The sequence below is a fragment of the Apodemus sylvaticus genome, chromosome 9, assembly GCF_947179515.1.
Source record: "Apodemus sylvaticus chromosome 9, mApoSyl1.1, whole genome shotgun sequence".
In the NCBI taxonomy this organism is placed as follows: domain Eukaryota; kingdom Metazoa; phylum Chordata; class Mammalia; order Rodentia; family Muridae; genus Apodemus; species Apodemus sylvaticus.
Genome location: NC_067480.1, coordinates 81,114,817 through 81,131,828, shown reverse-complemented (window position 1 = coordinate 81,131,828; position 17,012 = coordinate 81,114,817). Strand labels below are relative to the sequence as shown.

At 53.9% G+C, this 17,012-nt stretch overlaps 4 protein-coding genes across 4 annotated transcripts in view; 3 read left to right on the top strand and 1 right to left on the bottom strand.

The window, feature by feature from the left end:
• Xpo5 (exportin 5) overlaps positions 1-707 on the top strand; it is a 39,543-nt gene extending 38,836 nt beyond the window's left edge. Inside the window, exons 31-32 of the mRNA XM_052192112.1 lie at positions 77-241; positions 548-707. Of these exons, the coding sequence (XP_052048072.1) occupies positions 77-241; positions 548-685 (303 nt within the window). The 3' untranslated portion in view covers positions 686-707. The remainder of the gene's footprint in view (positions 1-76; positions 242-547) is intronic.
• Positions 708-2,326: 1,619 nt separating this feature from the next.
• Positions 2,327-6,715, bottom strand: Polr1c (RNA polymerase I and III subunit C). The gene is made up of 9 exons (XM_052192114.1): positions 6,599-6,715; positions 6,434-6,505; positions 4,309-4,416; positions 3,963-4,095; positions 3,401-3,520; positions 3,173-3,325; positions 2,911-3,060; positions 2,707-2,823; positions 2,327-2,613 (listed from the first exon to the last, which is right to left on the bottom strand). Exons 1-9 carry the CDS (start codon positions 6,656-6,658, stop codon positions 2,495-2,497), a joined length of 1,032 nt encoding a protein of 343 aa, XP_052048074.1. The 5' UTR covers positions 6,659-6,715; the 3' UTR covers positions 2,327-2,494.
• A 79-nt stretch (positions 6,716-6,794) lies between these two features.
• On the top strand, positions 6,795-11,312 carry Yipf3 (Yip1 domain family member 3). The gene is made up of 9 exons (XM_052192113.1): positions 6,795-7,040; positions 7,602-7,799; positions 7,917-8,023; positions 9,476-9,521; positions 9,634-9,726; positions 9,857-9,988; positions 10,299-10,412; positions 10,548-10,671; positions 10,846-11,312. The coding sequence occupies exons 1-9, from the start codon at positions 6,960-6,962 to the stop codon at positions 11,004-11,006; spliced, it is 1,056 nt and encodes a 351-aa protein (XP_052048073.1). The 5' UTR covers positions 6,795-6,959; the 3' UTR covers positions 11,007-11,312.
• A 98-nt stretch (positions 11,313-11,410) lies between these two features.
• Lrrc73 (leucine rich repeat containing 73) lies at positions 11,411-16,542 on the top strand. Its single transcript, XM_052192115.1, has 6 exons — positions 11,411-13,901; positions 14,499-14,659; positions 14,955-15,077; positions 15,373-15,473; positions 15,827-16,067; positions 16,224-16,542. Exons 1-6 carry the CDS (start codon positions 13,630-13,632, stop codon positions 16,295-16,297), a joined length of 972 nt encoding a protein of 323 aa, XP_052048075.1. The 5' UTR covers positions 11,411-13,629; the 3' UTR covers positions 16,298-16,542.
• The last annotated feature ends 470 nt before the right edge of the window (positions 16,543-17,012 follow it).

The following is a 17,012-nucleotide window of genomic DNA, read 5'->3' as shown; positions in this document are numbered from 1 at the left end:
GGAAGTGGGTGTGGCGTGGTATGGGGAAGGTGACAAGCCAAACCTACATCCAGTGAGTTTATCCCCATTTAACCAGCGTCCGAGGTACCTAGAGATAAGAGCTGTGATGGAGCAGATCCCTGAAATCAACAAGGAGTCTCTGGACCAATTTGACTGCAAGCTTTTAAACCCCTCCCTTCAAAAAGCAGCTGATAAACGCCGGAAGGACCACTTTAAACGTCTCATCGCTGGCTGCATTGGGGTTAGTCATGCTCCCCCGTCAGGGCGCACAGTCCCACAGTTGCTTGTTGTCTGATTGTTGTGGGTAAACTCAAAATGAACTAGTCACTGACTGTTCTGGTGTGTGTGTGTGTGTGTGTGTGTGTGTGTGTGTGTGTGTGTGTGTGTGTGTGTGTGTGTGTGTGTGTGTTTTGGGTGTCTCACAGCCTGTGTGTGTGTGTGTGTGTGTGTGTGTGTGTGTGTGTGTGTGTGTGTGTGTGTGTGTGTGTGTGTTTTGGGTGTCTCACAGCCTGGACTCCCCATCAGTTTTCTTTTTTGTTTTCTACAGAAACCCTTGGGTGAACAGTTCCGGAAAGAAGTTCACATTAAGAACCTTCCCTGGCTTTTCAAAAAACCCAAACCAATGCTGGAGACAGAAGTGCTGGACAGTGAGGAGGGTGGACTGGCCACCATCTTTGAACCCTGAATCAAGCTTTTGGGCATCCTTCTCCGGCCTCGGTTGTCGTCTCTTCCCCCGTGTAGCTAATCTCTAGGCCCTCCTCGCACTGCCGCCTCACTTTCCACCGAGTCAGCCTGGAGCAGCTCAGACCCAGGGCAAGCTGGAGCAGGGGTCCTGCGTGAGGGCCTGAGTCACCCTACTAAAGCAAAGGCTTTCGGACCCACCCCACTACAGAGAGCTGGCCCAGAGGTGCAGGCAACCTGCAGTTTGGGCTTTTCTAAGAAAAGCTAGAGCACAATGGCCTTTCCCCAAAGCACCTGCACCAGTGCAGACAGGAAGGACTGGGGTGCTGTGCCCAAACCCCACTGTGTGTGCAAGGGCTCAGCCAGTTTCTTTCAGACTACAGGGTCCCACTTGAGCCCAATGCTGCTGGGCTAACAGGGATCCTTCTCCACTTCCAGGAGCATGTCTGGCCTAGGTGCTACATGCTGACCCATATACGGCCAGTTTTCTCATCTTAATCTAAAGCAAGAATCTGGCCACTTGGTGGGACCCATAGTACAGGCTATTGCTAAAGTCTGAGCGCACTGTCCAGGGGACAAGAGCTGGGCAGAATTCAGTGTAACACTGTTTCTTAGCCATCTTGCCTTTCTATGACTGGCACTCAAGGGTTTCCCCAGTGTCCCATGACACCAACCATACAAAAGGAACCCAGACCAAGTGGGCTTCTGACAAGCTAGCAAGCAGCCACTGTCCCTCTGGGACTAGCTGGCCCTGTGCCTTTGAAAAGCTCTATAGTCGTTTAAGCTTCTGAAGACTCTTCACAAGAGTCATTTCTAAGAGGGTCAGAGCCAACACTTTTGAGTCCTTAAGGTCCCTGAAGAGGGCACAAAGCAAACAGAGCAAGATGGGTGTGAGGCCAACCCTGCCTATTATGACAGGCAGATGTGACCTGGGTGTCTGTGCTGACCAGCCCACTGTCCACCCAGCCCCAACTTTGACCTAGTGTGGGACAGTCATGCATAGTAAAGTTGGAGAGTCAGAGCTGGGAAGCAGCACCTAGAATGGAGGTTGCTGTGCTCCACAGCTGCTCGAGGTCGTCCTCCTGCGTGGTGCTTGGGGTCTACAGATTGTAAAGGTGATCTCAGTATTTCCCTCCAAACTTGATAGCTGCCTACTCCTGTCTGCTTAGGGCTATGGAGGATGTAGTTGTATTTATTATGTTGTAATATTTTTAACATCCTATGACTTCATGCTAGAAATTTTCTATTGTTTATAGAACCTTTTGTAGAAATGCTAACTCTAAAGTACATCTGCATGTCAGTAAAAATCTGTTTCATACAGAAGGGCCCTATTTTCCTTTTTCAAACCAGTGACTCCTCCAAGCAGTACCCCTAACTAACTCAAGTTAGGAGTACTAAACAGAAAGACACACACCTCCACTTGTCCAGAACAGACTGTCTTCTCTGGCACTGATAATGGCGACATAGCTGAGACTAATGACAGCCCGGGAGATGGGTGGGTGACAGTGTGCACTAGCTATGGCTTCCTGTGTCTTCCCCTCAGCCAGAGCCTTTGCCACTTGGCCTTTCTCAGGCTACTTTAGTAATCCTTGGTCCTTGTTAATGCCAACATGCTGAGGCCAGGCCATTAATAGACAAACAAAAGAAAGCTTATAAAGATCAATTTATTTACAACACAAGCCTTACAAAGGCATCTTAACCTGTAGTACATTCAATAAAATGTATTCACTGAAAATGAGACTGGAATCGGACCACTGGGCACAGCGATGCAGTTGGGGACCAGCCACGGCCTCCCATGAATGTTGTGGAAGCTTCAGTCCATCTCAACCGCATCTAGTTCATCCAGGAACCGCCGACACTTCCCCATCAGGATCTTGATGGCTTCACTCACCAATACTTCTGGTGGCAAAACTCCTGTTGACTCCACAGAAACTAGAGACCAAAGAAAACACTCAGTCCCAGCAGGATTTACTTTTAGTACAGGACGGTTCTAAATTCTATCCAAAAAGTACGACCACCACTCACAGATGTAATGGTCCCGAACGCGGGCAAGCCGCACCACCTTCCTGAGCTGTTCGTGCCGGAAGATTTCCCTGCTGAAGGTGTCTAGCCGGGCATTGGCAACCCTGGCCACCTTTTTACCTAAGGAAAACAATCAGATTGCGCTTTGTCTGCTACTTTCAAAGAAAACACCCTTAGGTCTTAGTCACAGTGCCCCCTGAAACACACCTTGTATTTCCTGCACCTCAATCACACCAGGTGAGAAGCACTGCCTCAGTTCCTCAGCCGCTTCCCCCTCCACAGGTTCAAGCAGGGTGATGTCCGGCAGGAGTCTGTAGCTGGCTGTGGCCACTGGTGAGAACTTTGCATGGTCTTTGCCTGGGATGACACAAGTATGTTGGCTTTCGGCCTGTTGCTAATATCCCAGCTGAGGTGGTTCTGCCCCGCTCCAGTCAGACGGTCCCACCCGCAGGGCACTTGCCACTCTCACCAATGCCCTTGACGCAGTGCATGACCAAGTCAATTTCCTGGCCGGGCCGAAGCTGAGCAATGAGGATGTCGTCGTGCACTGGGCGAATTGTGCCCTCCGGGAAGACATCAGCCTGGTTTCCCAGGGGGACCCATGTCATGTGCCTGGTATATACTGGAGGGAACTATGTCAGAAATGCCAGACCCTACAATTGGTCCCTCCGGCCTCTGGGCCCTCTCACCATCTTACCTTTGTGGTTCACATAGAGTTCATTGGGGTCTGAGGAATCCTTAGCAGCATTGGGGTTCCTGGTACACCTGACCTGCAGCCGGAACTGCAGCGTATCTATCTCTGTTCCTTCTTCCTCTCCTGTACAAGTGAAGAAGCAGCGGCGTTGGTCTGGTTTTGAGACAGGTTCCACAAGCCCTGGCTGTTCTGGAATTTGCTAGGCAGACCAGGCTGGCCTGGAACTCGAGACATCTGCCTGCTTCTGCCAGTGCTGAGAATGAAGATGTACACCACCACGCCTGGCCCTAGTAGCTCTAATAATGTGCTAACGAGAAGGCTCACAGAGTGAGGGGGTATGCTTGCTCAAACCTGGAGACCTGAGTTCAATCCCCAGAAAGCATATAATGGTGGAAAGAGAGCCTCTGGGTGCTGCTGGCACTGTGCTCAGAGGTTGTACATAGTGACAGACTAAAGGTGGGGACAGCTGTTCTCCCTGGTGAAGGCCCCAGTGAGCCTGGGACCTGAGCCCAGGATACATTCCAGGTCAGTTCTGTTTAACTCAATCTCAGCTTCTCAGCCTCACCTTGGTTCCGATATTCAAAGAGGCGAGGATCAGCAAGAATGGGGATGAGCCCCAGGCGGTGAGCCAGGATCTCATCCTGGACAATGGATGTGTTGTTATACACCAAAACCTTTTCCACAGCCATTGTCGGCACCTGCCAAAGGAAGCAAAATCATCCCACTGACCTCACCCATCCCCCCTTTCCAGAAATGTAAGAGGCAGCTGTTTTTAATTTTTATATCAAAAGCCCTTCAGATTTTTGATACGTTTACTATGTAGCCCAGTCTGCCCTCAAGAGTTCACGTTACAGGTATGACCCGGGAGGGATGGCTTTGAGATTCATCCCCCGACCCACACCTTCTTATACCTCGGCTAACAGAATTCTCCGGAAAGCATTGGCAATGGCAGCGTCAATCCCCACCATGTCGAACTCCAGTGTGCTTTCATCCAGATGTACCACGTCCACACGGAAATTCTAGAGGGATGGGAAAACAAGATGGGTGAGACGCTTGTTTCTCCACCTAGTCACACCTCGAGCCCACCCTGGCACTATCCCTCGGTGTACTTCCACCCCTTCACCCTAAAATCAATATCACTGGTAGACGTTTTGTCTCCCATCCCGTACTTGGGGGTGCGGCTATTTGTTTCTTGTTTTTTAGGTTTATCCGAGGCGAGGTTTCTCTATGTAGTTAGTCCTGGAACTCACTCTGTAGACCAGGCTGGTCTCAAAAGATCCACCTACCTCTGCCTTCTGAGTACTGGGATTAATTGTGTGTGCCACTAAGCCTGGCTTCCCAGATCTTCCACAAACCACCCAGAGAAGCTACTGTACAGAAAGCAGAACTTCACATACAATTCAGACCATTTGATACTTGCATTTCTACTGTGTTTTTTGTTTGTTTGTTTGTTTGTTTTTTTGAGACAGGGTTTCTCTGTATAGCCCTGGCTGTCCTGGAACTCACTCTGTAGACCAGGCTGGCCTTGAACTCAGAAATCCGCCTGCCTCTGCCTCCCAAGTGTTGGGATTAAAGGCGCCTCTGCCTCCCAAGTGTTGGGATTAAAGGCGTGTGCCACCACCGCCCAGCCCATCTTTTATTTTTTTAATATGCCTACTTTTCTCAACTATATACCTTTGGTGTTTGAACACCCATTTCCTTATCTGACATTCCTTCTAAATTCTCTATTCCATCCACCCAATAACTTTCTCCTAGGATCTAATCCCCGAGTGACCTCCTTGATGCTCCCGGCTCAAGCAAGCATACAGCAGACCCTAACCAGGGTCTCACTTCAAACATCACCCACTCGACCTGTAGACTTCACAACGATGGCGTTGAACGTACCATCTTGCTCTCCTGCTTAGCAAATGACACAGTCAGCAATACAGTTTCCCAGTGCAGCTGGAAAAATGGCTCCAGTATTAAGAGCACCTACTGCTCTTGTAGAAGAACCGGGTTGGGTTCCCAGCACCGAGTGGGACCTAACATTCTCCTCACACTGCTGGGATCACTAACACACAGTGCTGCACAAATACACATGCAGGCAAACACGCATACTAAGAAAAAGTTTTAAGGTCTTCCAGCTACAAAATTCTTTCTCACACACAATGCCCTTGCCAAAGCACTGGTCTGCACCAGCTAGCTATCACTCCCTTCCTCCATTACCACTATCTGGAGTTCATCCGTGCCTCCATTTCAGCCTCCATACACTAGCTGACAGTCACCAGAATTCATTCCCTCTCAGCTATCAAGATTGCAAAATTTTGGCGGTGGTGGCGTTCGCCTTTAATCCCAGCACTTAGGAGGCAGAGGCAGGCGAGTTTCTAAGTTCGAGGCCAGCCTGGTCTACAGAGTAAGTTCCAGGACAGCAGGGCTATACAGAGAAACCCTGTCTCAAAAAAAAAAAAAAAAAAAAAGATTGCAAAATTTTATCAATCTATTCAAAAAATTCTAAACTGGGCGTGGAGGCTTATGCCTTTAATTCCAGTGCACAGGAGGCAGAGGCAGAGGCAGGTGGATGGCTCTGAGACCAGCCTGGTCTACAGAGGGAGTTCCAGGGCAGCCTGGGCTAAACAGAAACCCTGTTTAAACAAACAAAAACAACAACAACAACAACAACAACAACAAAAACGTACATAATGAAGCTCCAATTAGCCTTCACAGCTCAACCTTTATTCATAGTTTAAAGCTTAATTCAAATGTCACTCCCTTCACTGACGCTTAACTACATCTCTTCAATTGTCTGGATTAGGGGCACCAATGATCCCTTACGCCATCCTAGCCATGTTCACCGCTATCTTATTATACCGGAATAACTTGTTTACGTGGTCCATCCATTATCCCACCGAGAGTGAACAACTTGTTCCACGAACTGGAACCGTGTTTGACGGCCCGTCCATGGAGCACAAGCGTGAAAACAGCGACCCCCACACACACACTGCCCAACCTGCGAGGTCTGGCCCCTCAGGCCGACTGGACACCTCCAGCCCTACCCACCTTCTCGAAGCGGTTGTGGTCCCAGGTATCATCATAACCGGAGTAGTTACCGGGAAAGTCAGTAGTGTGGACCTAGGGCCAACAGAAAGGGCGGTGAGGCCGAGCTCCACACCAGGCCTCCTCCACACCGTGGCGCCCCATCCCTCCCGCACCCCGATCTCTTACATTGCGAACTCCATACTCTTCTAGAACCACGCGAGTCCGCATTTCCTCCACCGCCGCCATCTTCCACCACTCGCAGTGGGAGGACGCTCCAAATCCGCGCGTGCGCGCTAGCGGCCCGCCCCCGTCTCCGCAGCAACGCTAGGTCTCCGGCAATCTTGAATGTCGCGAGATCTTGTCCCGCCTCTGTCCACGTCCTTCGCTTCCGGACGTCAATTGGGGCCAAACATCCGGGTTTCTCACTTTTGCGTTCCGGCAGATCCCACCTCGCCTTGCCGTTCCTCTGAACCTTTGCCTCCCTCGGGCCCAGGTCTCACACTATTCCCACGCGCGAGAGCCTCAGCGACGGGAAGCCTCGAGGGACATGGCGACTCCTGCGGCGCCAGCCAGCGGCGTCCGAAATGGTGCTGGCCCGGAATGGGGAGGCTTCGAAGAAAACATCCAGGTATTGAGAGCTGCTGCTGCTAGCATCTCCGGGCTGGCGGCCGTCCGGAGTGTGCTTGCTCTTGTCTCGCGCGGCCTGGAAGTCGGGCTCCGTTGCAACCCCGTCTGCCCTCTTTGAGTCTTCCTCGCGAAAGTGTGTAGAGCTTGTGCTGGCGTGAAAGGGACAAACGAAGGCTCCCGCGGGTCTCGGGTCTCTGCGCCTGCCGGGGGTTTGCACACGGGTTAGGAGGTTTGTCTGCATCAGGCGTAGTGTGGGGCTAGAGATCGGATTCCCTGTCATTCCCTAAAAGTAGGCTTGAGAGTTGGGAAAGGCGGATGAGCTATTTTGCAACTCTTTGGAGCTTTGAGGGGGGTAAAGTAGGTAAACAACGTGAGTTGAAAATAAATAGTAGGTTTCCTGGACTACAAAAGTGTCTCTACCAAGAGTTGGCAGCAGTGAGTGTGTGGGGCAGGGTGGGTAGCAGTCCCGAGCCGTGTCCTCGACACTGGAAGGCAAGCTTCAGGCTGTCAGATGAGTGGAGAACGGAAGGGCCCCTCACCCTCGGAGCCATTGTCTCCACAGGGTGGGGGCTCGGCTGTGATTGATATGGAGAACATGGACGATACCTCAGGCTCCAGCTTCGAGGACATGGGTGAGCTACATCAGCGCCTGCGTGAGGAAGAAGTAGATGCTGATGCAGCTGCTGCAGAAGAAGAGGATGGGGAGTTCCTTGGCATGAAAGGTTTTAAGGGACAACTGAGCCGGCAGGTCGCCGATCAGGTAAACCAACGGAAAAAAGACCTATGTACGTCCTCAGTTGATACAGGTTTTCCACTTAGACCCACACAGAGATCTAACCGCCTAGAGCCAAGTTTCATAATCCCCATTTCCCTTCAGATGTGGCAGGCAGGGAAGAGGCAAGCTTCCAGAGCCTTCAGCTTGTATGCCAACATCGACATCCTGAGACCCTACTTTGATGTGGAGCCTGCCCAGGTCCGAAGCAGGTGAGGGACCTTCTCTGAAACGTGTGTCCTCACATCTAGACCGTCATCCAGCCTCACTCAGACCCAGAGCGCGGTGGGCTCCCGACTTGTAACCCCATCTCTCTGGTCACTGAACGTGTTGTTGAATACAGGGTGAAAGGCACAGTTGCCTAGGTCTCCTTCAAGCGCGGTAACCTCGCTTCCCTACGCTGCCTCCCTCCGCACCTCCATCAAATATGCTCCCCCGCTTCCCTCACCACCTCCATCGTTTAAACAGCACTCCGTTTATTCTCACTCCTCCCTGGTTGGCTCTCACCTGGTCTCCTAGACAACAGTCTCCCCTTCGAGGAAGCTCCTCAAACATGCTTTGTTTGTTTGTTTGTTCATTTTGTTTTAAGGCACAGGGTTTCTCTGTGTAGCCCTGGCTGTCCTGGAACTCTGTAGACCAGGCTGGTCTCGAACTCAGAAATCTGCCCACCTTTGCCTCCCAAGTGCTGGGATTAAAGGCGTGAGCCACCACCGCCCGGCTCTTCAAACAGAGTGCATAACTCAATTATCGACGTGGATTCAATCCTGGCTTCACTCTTCATTCATCCTTTAACCAGAGCTAACACAAAAGCTAGGGTCGCTGAGCAAATGTACACTGGGTTCTTATTCTGTGTGGAGCACTATCCTGACAACATCTGACTCGGCGGTGAATCGGAGGGAGGGCTCGGCATTGAGTGCCCTTCCACACACAGGGGACACTGGAGCCCAGAAAGACTTCAGGGTCCAAAGGAGAGGCTTACCAGAGGAAGTAATAACTAAAAAGACTAGTCTAAGAACATTGCTAAAAACAAGAAAAACCCAAGTTATAGTAGCCATAGGCAGAGGAAGAAATGATTTTTTTTTTTATTCTGTGTGACTTTTTTTTTTTTTTTTTTTTTGATTTTTGTTTTTTTTTTTTTTTTGAGACAGGGTTTCTCTATGTAGCCCTGGCTGTCCTGGAACTTACTCTGTAGACCAGGCTGGCCTCAAACTCAGAAATCCGCCTGCCTCTGCCTCCCAGAGTGCTGGGATTACAGGCGTGCGCCACCACCACCACCCGGTTCTGTGTGACTTTTTAACACCAGTTCAAGTATATTTTTCCAGAAAAATGCTCACTGCTTGGAGCAGTAATGAGGAAAGGCAGGAAGTGGATGCTTCCTTCATCTCAGTAGCTGTACAGTTCTGGGGCTTCTCTGCCTGTCATCTGTATGCTGCATAGGTCCAGTTCTCTGAGCTTACCGCTCACCTCAGTTTCAGAGGGTGGTCCTTCCTCAAAGTGATTCTACCCTTTTACACACACACACACACCCGCCCCCGCCCATCCCATCTGTCCCCTGGGCTAGCCCCATTCCGGGCGGCATTGACGTGAGGTGAGATTCAGACGCTGCCCTCCAGAGCACAGCACAGCACTGCTGCTCTCAGCTCTCCTCTCCTCTCCTCTCCCAGGCTCCTGGAGTCCATGATCCCTATCAAGATGGTCAACTTCCCCCAGGTGAGGAGGGAAAGGCCTGTCTTCAGAGCAGGGGGAGGGGGCATCAGAAGGGAGGGGGCCACCAAGCTAAGTCTGGGTTGCAGGCTCTGTGAACGTGTTACTGTATTGACAGAAAGTCGCAGGCGAGCTCTACGGACCTCTCATGCTGGTCTTCACACTGGTCGCCATCCTCCTGCACGGGATGAAGACTTCTGACACCATTATCGTAAGCAGAACACAGGCCTTGGGGACGTCGGGTGGCAGGTGGAGGTGAGGCAGGGGTAGCCCTGCATAAGAGGCCTGTGCAAGGCTGAGATCAGAGTTCTCTCAGCCTAAGCAGAGCCTTCACCCCACAGCGGGAGGGCACCCTCATGGGCACAGCCATAGGCACCTGCTTCGGATACTGGCTGGGTGTCTCGTCCTTCATTTATTTCCTTGCCTACCTGTGTAATGCCCAGATCACTATGCTCCAGATGTTGGCACTGCTGGTAAGGAGCTGAGCCTGGCGGTGGCTGAGAGGGTCAGCTAAGGAAGGTCCGCAGCTCTCTGTCATCTGTGGAGCTGGCATGGGATGGGAGGAGCGGGGGTGGAGCTGGCATGGGATGGGAGGAGCAGGGGTGGGTCTGGCATGGGATGGGAGGAGCAGGGGTGGAGCTGGCCTGGGATGGGAGGAGCGGGGGTGGGGCTGGCATGGGATGGGAGGAGCAGGGGTGGGGCTGGCATGGGAGGAGCAGGAAAGGACCCCACCTCTGGGCCCAGGCCCATGTATCCCAAGCGATGACTCTCGTCCCTCTCCAGGGCTACGGGCTCTTCGGGCACTGTATCGTCCTGTTCATCACCTACAACATTCACCTCCACGCCCTCTTCTACCTCTTCTGGCTGCTGGTGGGTGGGCTCTCTACCCTGCGCATGGTAAGCTGAGCGGATTCTTCTGTCTACCCACAAAGGGCTCTAAAAGGACACACTGACAGTCCCGCCTTGGGCTTGGAGTATCTGCTCCATCCCTCCCTTTGAAACGGGCCTCCTGAACTGTGTCCCTGGCCCTAGGTGGCAGTGCTGGTGTCCCGGACTGTGGGCCCCACCCAGCGGCTGCTGCTCTGTGGCACACTGGCTGCTCTACACATGCTCTTCCTGCTCTATCTGCATTTTGCCTACCACAAGGTGGTAGAGGGTGAGTGGCAGGCTGCAGGGGGCGGGCCGGGCTGGCTGAGGTGACCGGGGGCGGGCTGGGCTGGCTGAGGTGACCAGGGGTGGGCCGGGCTGGCTGAGCTGGCCCGGGGCGGGCCGGGCTGGCTGAGCTGATGCCCTGCCAGTTCCCACTCACCCTCCATCCTTCCTCTCTTAGGGATCCTGGACACCCTGGAGGGTCCCAATATCCCACCCATGCAGAGGGTCCCCAGAGACATCCCTGCTGTGCTCCCTGCTGTGCTCCCTGCTGCCAAGCTTCCCGTCGCTGTGGTCAATGCTACCGCCAAGGCACTAGCAGTGACTCTGCAGTCACACTGACCCTCTCTGAAATCCTCGGCCTGCCCTGACCCCCAGCTCCGGGGCAGAAGAAAATTAAAGGACAGTTCTGAGGATGTGTGCTATGTCTGCAGCCACCAAGCTGTCCTTGCCTAAACACCTGGGCACCAGGCGTGGCTTCTGAAGGGCACAAGGCCAGGAACTCATGCGGACTGCTAGTCTGCAGACAAGTGCAGAATGTGGGCCAGCTCTTCTGAGGCCCCCCACCACCTACCCCTTTTTCTCTCCCTTCCCCTCCTGCCCTGCTAAATATAGACTTGGTAATTAAAATACTGATTGAAGTCCGGACCTGCAGCTCCTGTTGCAGCCATCCTCCTGCCACCCATTCTGATGCCCATTACTGCCCTGAGGGTTGGAGATACTGGGCCCACGGAGCAGCAGGCAGCCCACAATCCTCGTATAGAAGTACCCCAGGCCTACGTCTAGGCTGGCTGTCCTTTTGAGAAGCCAGGGCAACAATGACAAATTTCCACTTAAATCATTACAAGGACCTTCTGCACCAGGGCCATCGTGACAGGATGTCCACGCAGAGCTCATATTTGAAGCCAAGCATGGTCTTACGAGGCTTTGGTTTTCTAGGTGTTAACGACCACTACCCTTTAACCTCCACTGAAGTAAATTCAGGTCTAGTGTGGTGCAATCCTTTTAATCCCAGCAGGGTGCATAGGAAGGTGGATCTTCAACACCAACCTAGTCAACAGAGTTCCAGACCAGCTGGGGCCACACACTGAGACCCTGTTTCAACAAAAAGTCAATTCCTGGTGCTGGAGAGCCTGCTCAGTGGTTAACCAAGGACACTGCCCTGTGCGGGGGCTGGCCTGCGGTTCCCAGCACCCACTGCTCTGTGCGGGGACTGGCCTAGGGTTCCCAGCTCCCACTGCCCTGTGCGGGGGCTGGACTGCGGTTCCCAGCACCCATGGTGACTGGTTCACAACTGCTTTTCACTCCAGCCCCACTCGCCCCACAGCACCCGAGGGCGCTGTGGTCACTGCTCAGGCACACGCATTAACATAATCCAAAACAAAAGTCTAGGGGCTGGAGAGAGACATGGCTCTGGGTAAGGATGCGCTGCCCTTGCAAAAGACAAGGATTCGGTAGCTGCCTTCTCAGCATTTCTGGTGGGTGGGTCCGGTTTTCTCGTAACTCTAGCACCCTCTTCTGGCTTCTGCAGGCACCTGCAAACCTGTAGTATTTTAAGTAAAACACTGGAGGAAAACAGGAATAGGGCTATTTTCCCCCCTGTGGGAGGGGCATGAGGGTGGGATAAGGTCTTGCTATGTGTAGCTCTGGCTTTCCTGGAACTCACCAGGTGAACGAGAGATCACCGGCCTCTCCACAAAAACTGAGATTAAAGGCGCATGCCTATATCTGGCTCACTCTTTTTTGTTTTCGTTTTTTGAGACGGTTTCTCAGTGCAGCCCTGGCTGTCCTGGAAACTCGCTCTGTAGACCAGGCTGGCCTGGAACTCAGTGACCCACCTGCTTCTGTCTCCCGAGTGCTGGGATTAAAGGCGCGTGCCACCACACCCTCCTCTGACTCACTTTTTTTTTTAAAGAATGGCACTTCCTCTGCCTACTCTACATTCCTGTTGCACTAATGAAGCCCCCGTTGCAATCAGAGATAAAACAGCTTAACTGCAGCGGCTTTACACACCCCCACCCACCCGATTCCCACGGCTCTGGGATGATCTGACACCATTTGATTTGGGCAACCCCATTTTTCTGTATGTTGAATATCTTCAAACGTGCTTCACCTGTCCTACCCTAGGGATCCTGCCCCATGCAACCATATTGACCGGGAAGTCCCTGTGGTCTGGAATCCCCACGCATGCTACGCCTCGCGTCACTGGGATATGGGGGCGGGGCGCGACCAGATTAAAGAGCCCATGGACTTCCAAGCAGGATTGATTCTCCAGGGTCTTGGCGAAGGCGCCGAGTCTCCGGATTTAGACCTTAAGAATGGAGAAGCACCAGAGAATCGGTAAAAAAAGAGACCGAAGTGACATCAAAAGCTGTCTCGGCGTGACTTGCCTCTACCGTGAGACTGCATCCTTCTACCTACTTTCCGCGTTGTCAGGCCCTCTCAGATCCTAGTTCTTTGCCCTAAGACACGCATCGCGCACCGGCCGCGTGGTCCGTGCGGGGACAGGGGGCGGGGCGAGGACAAGTGACGCAACCGTTACCATAGGAACTCGCCGCCTGCTCCGGCGCAGCAGCTGAAGCTGAGCTGCATCCCGCCCCGGCCGTCCCTGAGAGCCGTGCTGCCGGGCCCCGGGCCCGCAAAGCGGGCGCGGCCTCCAAAGCCGCGAGGGAGAGGACCAGCGCGGGGTGACTGCAGCACTGGCCCCGGCCGTCCCCGGCCCTGCCCCCGCGCCGCTCCTCCTCCGCGCCTCCGAACCCGGGCCCGCGCCTGCTTTCGATCCCGCCGCGACCCGGGCGCGCTTCGTCGCCTCCACAGCCGCCGTTGCCTCGGCCTCCGCCTCCGCTCCCGCCGCGACCCCAACCGGGAGCGCGACCTGAGTCCCCGCCCCGCCCCCGGGCTAACTTCTGCCCAGGCCGGGACCCGGCGCCAGCCCCCCACCCCCCGAGGCCCAGCCGTGGGCACCATGCTGCCTAGCTCCATCCAGATTTCGGGGGAGCCGCTGTCAGGCGCCGAGGTGCGGGACATCTGCCGCGGCCTGCGCGACAACGCGGTGCGCCTACTCTCGCTGCGCGGCTGTCGCCTGTGCGACCGCGACTTCGGCCGCATCTGCCGGGCCCTAGCTGGAGCCACGTCCCTGGCGCAGCTCAACCTTAACCTGGGCGTCGTGTCTAGCCCCAGCCGCATCAAGCAGCTAGCAGAAGCGCTACGGACCAACCGCTCCATCCAGTCCCTCTTGTGAGTGTGTCCCCTCGCAAGGGGGTCCCGGCCACTGCACCCCTCCACACACCCTCTGCCACCTCCTGTATCTCCACATTACCTGTTTTCCCACCGTCCTACCTTCGCAACCTCTAATACACATCTCATCTCTGGGTCCACCACACCCTCCCAGAAACGTGCATCAGTTCTAGACTTTGCTCCACATGCTAACCTTCAAAGAGAGCTGGGATACCGAGCCCTGCCTAGTAGAGAATGCTGTCCTCCCCACCCTACTCCAGCCCCAAGTTACTTCATTGGGAAGCCCCTCATTTCTGAGGAAGGTTCACCTCCCATGGAGACTACAGCGGAGCCGAGCTCTCCCAGCCCTGCCCGCTGAAGGATCTCGAAGGACCAACCAGGAGCATGTGTCCTGGGTCCCTCCGCAGTCACTATCCACACACCCCTCCCCGTGCAATATTCTCATCAGTTCCTGCCCCAGAAACCAAATTCCCTTTCCATGGTGTCCCTTCAAATCTAGGATTTCCATTTTTCCTTCCCATTCTTGTCTCGGGGAGGGGCAGCTTTCCCAAATAGATAAGGCTGGTTATACATAATTAATTTCATCTCAACCTTCAGCCTACATGGGAGCCCACTGACAGATGCGGGACTGGCCTTGCTGAACCCAGCCCTGGCTCTGCACCCTGCCCTTGTGGCTCTTGACCTGGGGGACTGCATGTTGGGTGATGAAGCCATCAACCTCATCTGTGGCCTCCTCCCTCCAGACGGAGCCAAGTCTGGTGAGCAGGACCCTACGGAGTGCATGGGCTAGTGTGACTGAAGAAGGCTGAATGCAGAGAAGGGGGTGTGGCCCAGTGCCGAGAAATGGGAGGGTGCAGCAAGAATGCCTTTTTACCCTTCTCAGGAAGGGAGATGCTTAGGAACTGAGCGGAGTGGAAACTGATCCAGGCAGGGGAGGCCGGAGTAGGTCCCTCTAGACTGCTACGGTCGGGGGCAGAGTGGCTCCCAGTCACTAGAGTTACCCCATAGACACAGGGTGGAGAGGGGTCTCACCCTGAACTCTCTGCTGCTTAGGTCTGAAGGAGCTAACACTGAGCGCCAACCCTGGCATCACCCCTAAGGGCTGGAGCCGCCTTGCCATTGCTGTGGCCCACAGCTCCCAAGTCCGCGTCCTCAACCTGGACTACAACCCCCTGGGTAGGTTTCAGATCATTCCCCTCAATGTTCACTGCTGCCCTGTCCAAAAGCCTCAGATCATCAGTTGCCATAGTAACAGGAGAGAGAGGATGAGAACTCCCAAGAGTCTTTCTCGTAAGGGAGTCATCCTGACCAACAGGTAGGTTTAAATCCTGGTCAGAAGCTGGATCTGACTCGCTTCATCTCACTGAAGATGCTGCTCCCTTTCTGGCCAGGCACTGGGTCCCTCAGCAGGAGCGAGGATTCCCAGACCTCTGTTGTCCCAGGTGGCTGAGCATTTGTGCTATCTCCCTAGGTGACCATGTGGCAGGGATGCTGGCTGTAGCTGTGGCCTCAAGCCGTACCCTAGAAGTCCTAGACTTGGAGGGCACAGGGCTCACCAACCAGTCAGCTCAGGTGAGAAGTCATCATGTTTTAGAGAGAAACTAGGGGACAGGGTGAGTTACTGTCTGAGGCATCCCTAAGGCTATGTTGGGTCCAAGGACTGCCTAAATCGTGTTTTTATTTTTTAAGTTTTATAACTTAATATTTATTATTTTATGTGAATGACTGTTTTTCCTGTATGTCTCTTGTGCCTGAGGAGGCTAGAAAGTGGTGTCAGATCCCCTGGAACTGGAGTTATGTGATGAACAGTGATGTGGGTGCTGGGAATTGAACCCTGGTCCTCAGGAAAAGCAGCCGCTACTCTTAACCAGGGAAACATGTCCTCTGTGTTTACTCTTTTCCGTGCACATCTCTCCTTTCCCAAGACCCTGCTCGACATGGTAGAAAATTACCCAACAGCTTTGCGGAGCCTGGTGTTGGCTGAGAACAGCATTAGCCCAGAGCTACAACAGCAGATCTGCGACCTCCTGTCTGAGGGGGAGGAGGAGGAAGAGATGGCAGGAGGGGCTGCTGACACCCAGGAGTGGGGACGAGAGCGGGAGCCTGCTGCCCACCAGCGGGGTGGCAGCTCCTGGGTGTGCCCCAGCGGTACAGACCCACAGCGCGGTAAGGATCCGCAGCGTGGTAAGGACCGGCAGCGCGGTAAGGACTAGCGAAATAGAGGAGTTATTTCTGGAAGACTTGGATAAAGAGAGGGGGTGGGATTTATGATGTCCTCTGAGGAATCAATGACAACCTGAGCATCCTTCTGCCCTTCCACAGAACATCCCAGTTCTCAGATGGTGCTAATGACATCAGGACTAGGGGACAGTCTGTTGGCTGAGACCGAGATGTGACTCTCCACTTGGACTTCTGCATATCACTCCATTTGTCTGTGTCCCCACTACCTTCCTCCACAGGGCAGGGAAAGGCCCTGGCTGGGGCTCTGGCAGCTCCTGGTAGTGGTACGAGGCTCTGGAAGCTGTCACTGGGCAACAGCCTTGAGGGGTGGCGGGGGCCGTGAACCCAGGGTACTGAGGTACTGACATTGAACTTGTTGGCAGCTCTGGCTGCAACCCGCTGGCTCGGAACAGATTTTATAAACTCCACAACCTAACTTGCAGCTGTAGTCACTGGGGGGTGACAATGGGAAGGACTGGCAGCACCACTGATCAGCCTTAGGGGTGATCTCACCCTACAGCTCAGATTCCAAAAGGTCAGCCCAGGTCTAGGACCTGGGGATCCTGGGAACTCAAGACACCTATAGACAGAGTGGACCTGCCTTCTTCAGGGAGACTTCTTATGCTATTACCTGAACACCCTCCTCCCGTGCCTCCGGATAAGGGAAGCCAGGCAGATGGGGCAAGGAGGTGTCTCTGGCAAAGACTAAGAAAACATTGGACTAGAAATACTAGGGGCTGGAGAGGTACTCAGCAGCTGACATGTAACCCCAGCTCCGGGAGCCCCTGTACACAAGTGTGCACCCACACAGCCTCTAAGTGCCAGCTAGGCATGGTGGTGAACCTTTAATCCCAGCACTCTGGAGGCAGAGACAGGTGGAGCTAGGAGTTC